General features: G+C 36.8%; 1 protein-coding gene across 4 annotated transcripts in view; it reads left to right on the plus strand.

The window, feature by feature from the left end:
- Positions 1-3,710, plus strand: part of ASAP2 (ArfGAP with SH3 domain, ankyrin repeat and PH domain 2) — an 85,385-nt gene extending 81,675 nt beyond the window's left edge. For all 4 annotated transcript variants that reach the window (XM_064707688.1, XM_064707689.1, XM_064707691.1 and 1 more), the window contains one exon: positions 1,062-3,710. In XM_064707688.1, coding sequence (XP_064563758.1) covers positions 1,062-1,136 — 75 coding nt within the window. In that variant the 3' untranslated portion in view covers positions 1,137-3,710. The remainder of the gene's footprint in view (positions 1-1,061) is intronic.
- Positions 3,711-3,982: the final 272 nt, after the last annotated feature.

A 3,982-nucleotide genomic window follows, 5' to 3' on the forward strand; every position in this document is an offset into this window, starting at 1 on the left:
GAAGAGGGAAATTCAGGGTCCTTTTTGTGGGGTGTGACTCTGCTCACTCAGTCTCTCATCAGTCCCTCCTGCACTGTAAATGCAGCATCCCAGGCCCCAGTGGGCCACAGGTGTGAGCTCCCCATGTTTTTCTGGGTTTTTGGTCTGAAGCAGGGCTGAACAGTTCCAAGAAAAAGAAAAGCCACAGTCCAGGGAACTGGTCTTCCTCAGCTAGCTAAAAAGTAACTACAAGCAAAGGAGAGCTCTGTGCTGCAAACAACACGCACTGAGAGAGAGCTGAAGCTCTTATCTCTGTGTTTTGAATACAGTCTCCTTTGACATTCCACCAGTTCTTCTTCTGCCTCCCTTAGCGCTCAGATCTAGTTTTAAAGGTGCAGAACTTAATTCTGGGCTAAACAGATGGATGGGGGTACAAATACAATACAGCATCCTAAAGTCACCCCAGGACAGCATCAGAGGAGAGCTTTGTATTGTCCTCAGTCTTCAGATGACTAGGACTGAGTCTGTTTGAGCTGGGAAACCATCTCAAGTTTTTACATTGCAGAGTCTTATTGGCTCAAGCAAAATCTTGGAAAATTATTGTGCATGAAAACACTTGCCTTAATCTGTTAGCTAGTGAAGAACAGAGCTTCAGATTGCATCTAAATTGACAACAATGCTGTATAAACAGAAATAGGTTAATTTAAAACCTGAAACTGTTGAAGCTTGATTCATCCTTTTGCCTCACAGTGATGGTTAGAGGAGCAACACAACAGAGGCCAAACGTGGGCTGCCAGGCATTACAGATCGCACTGGAATTATGCAGCAGTGGTACTGCAGTAAGATGTTGTATATTCAAAGAACTGGATAAAACTTGCATTTAACAAAAACCCAATGTACAGCTGAAAAACAGGCACTCTGTAGGACTGAATTTTCCTATTGGCAGAAGAAAACTAGCACTACTGCAGAAAAGATTTGGTGGGAGGCTTATGCTACAGGGCAGGAAAGTCACTGGTATTCATTTTGGTGATACTGAAATGTCATTTTGAGATTTAACTTGAAAAATATCTGGACTCTTTCAGATTGGTCATATTGATGGAGATCCCAGTCGGAAAGGAGCTTTCCCTGTATCATTTGTGCACTTTATTGTTGACTAGATTGCTACTGATAAGTGGAGACATTTCTCATTTCCAGCAGTCACAGAAATAAGTTTTGTTGTATTTCATTTCACCTACCTATCCGCAGCCACCTTGCCAGAGCACTGCCCAAGTCCTAGGTACTGTAGCTTACTTTTTTATTGCCATTGTTCTGGTTTGGGGACTTTTAAACTTTTTTCTACGTGAAAATTTCTCATAAGCAGTTTACACTTTTAAATAAAAACAATTCTTCCTGTATTTTTCAAGGTGAACTGAAAAGCTTTAACAATCAAAATCCACGTGTCTGAATATCACAACATTATGAATGTTCTTATCGATCAATTCACTGTAATTTTAATCTCCCTTTTGTAACATGACAGTACAACAGTTCAGTGTTGCTTCCCCAGTTAAAGAAATTGTGTGTGCATCTACCAGGGCAGTGAACTTAGCTAGTTCTTGACACCATTTGAAGTGCTGGAACCAAAACATGCAAGCTGCTCTGTAGTTCTGAAATGGACTCATTTAGTAGTTTGCCATACTGGCTGTCATCAAGGATGCCAACAGTTGCAGAAGAAATTGTTTAAATTATGTGTCTTTGGCCAGGTGAAAGTGAAAAAGTACTTCAGTTTACCACAGGAGAAACTTCTTTCTTTCAGAATGGATGTAGATATTTGCTTAAAGTTATCTGAAATCTGTGTTAGTCGTTGAACTTTCTAGTTCTAATTTTGTGAGCTTTAGACTGTTTTGTTTTTCTATGCTGCATGTGTGTAGAACCTGTTTTTTGAATGTTCTTTATGTATGTTACATCCATTTTGGTCATTTAATGTGACTACTGCTGGTTAACTAAACTATGGCAATATTAATGAGTTACTACATTAACTCAAGGATTTGAAAACTGCACTTCCTGAAATGTACTTAACTATGATGATGGATTGCAGAACATTTCTTACACTTGTCTCATTATAGCATTAAGACTTTTTTTTTAAATTCTTGAATTTTCTTTAAATCATCCAGCAATGTGTTCACAGAGAGAACATATTTGGTGGAACATGTAGGTAATTATCCTTGGTCAATAAGATGCCTGACACCTCACGAGTTCACTATGTTATGTTCTGGTTTATGAAATTTGCGTGCCACTACCTTGCAAACAATGATAGTTTGCCAACTCACTCTGTATTTATATAGAATACCCACATATATGGTAGCTACACTGTTGTTAAACTTGTTTTGCTGATTTGTGAACATCAAAAAAAGCTAGGCCATGGATAGTTCCCAGGTGGTTGATGGATTTTAAAACACCAATACAGATCTGACATCATTTTGATGTTTGTGTATTGTGAAATTGTACCAGGTTTTGCTTATGCTACAGGAAACAACTGAGGCATAGGATACAGAAAATCAATGTCTAGGTCACATTGGCTTTGATCACATTATGTGAGCATTGTATCTCTAGATTTATCAAGAGAGCTTTGAATTTCTGGTAAATGGTGCTTAAATTGGCCATTTCATATTGGAAGGAATGGAAAACAGGCCACCACCACATCTGTGCTTATTTGGATGAGAACCACTTTGCAGAAATGCTGGAAGAGCAACACTGATCTCAGCCTGTATCACCCTTCCTGAATGGTACCGTTGGTTGATGCCTCGGGCGCGTGGGTACAGCCACGTCGATGTGTAACTTTCACTTCCTAGATGCTGTTGCTGCAGTATAAATGGGGAACAAACTGGAATGTTTCAAGATATTTTTATTGCAAGTTGAAGCAAATTAGTCTGTATTTTCAAAGTTCCCAGTAAAATGATAGAGTAATAGTTTAGCACTACAGTTTTATTCACTTACTGATGCGTTCAGTTTGCAACACTATTTTGTATGTTTCTATCCCTGATAGAGTCTAGAGAGTAAATGGGCATATTATTTTGCACAGATCTCCTAATGTACAGTATTTTTAACACAGAATCTTATAGTGTATGTAACAATTCGTAACATTAAAAATGATACAAATTTCCCTTGAGTTCTGCTAGAAGAGGAATAGAGTAAAATGTCACAACTTTGTTCATCGGTCACTTAAAGACCAGGAAACTTGTAGACTACAATTTAATAGCACTAACAGTGCAGACAGGTAAAATCCCAAGGACCAATAAAGAGCAGCTAAGCAAAATTTATCCCTTGATTTTCTGAGTTTCTCAAAAGGTTTTCTCCTCTGGCAGAGAAAAATGAAATTCTAGAGCCTGTAGATATCTATTTATAATATAAAATTAAGAATTTTAAGTCCAAAATGTTGGCATATTTCATACAACTTTTCAAATCTGATTCAAAAAATCTGTTAATAGACAGACTATTAGGTTGCTGTGTTAACTGTTTAAAAAGGAGCAAGTGACACTTAAAATGCAGCTTAGAATGCTATGAGATGTATAATATTCAATTCAGTTGTTTTTATTTTGTTTAGTTGCAGAGCAACTGTATATATTGTATAACCTAAAATCAACTCTTATTTTCAATGTCCTGGATGCAGTGATTTATAATTAGAGCATGATTAATAAATTTTACTCTTGTTAACCAGTCAAATGTCTGGAAAAATAAAACTACTTTTAAAATCACTTTTTCTGCTTCTCTTCTGTTCCTTTATATTGCTTATGCAATATTGTTCTTTTTAATTTACAAAAATGACAAATACAAACAAGTATCACTTGAGGAAAAAATGTATTTCTTATGAACTTTAGTTGAACAGAAAAACTGTAGATGGCACACCTGAGATTAAATTAGAGGGGTAAAGCACCAAGTAATTCCATTTTACCATTTTGCTTTTCTTCTAGTACCTGGGTTAAGCAGAATCAGTCTATATTAACAAATTATTTCTCAGACAATGAGG

The sequence above is a fragment of the Zonotrichia leucophrys genome, chromosome 3, assembly GCF_028769735.1.
Source record: "Zonotrichia leucophrys gambelii isolate GWCS_2022_RI chromosome 3, RI_Zleu_2.0, whole genome shotgun sequence".
Classification (NCBI taxonomy): Eukaryota; Metazoa; Chordata; class Aves; order Passeriformes; family Passerellidae; genus Zonotrichia; species Zonotrichia leucophrys.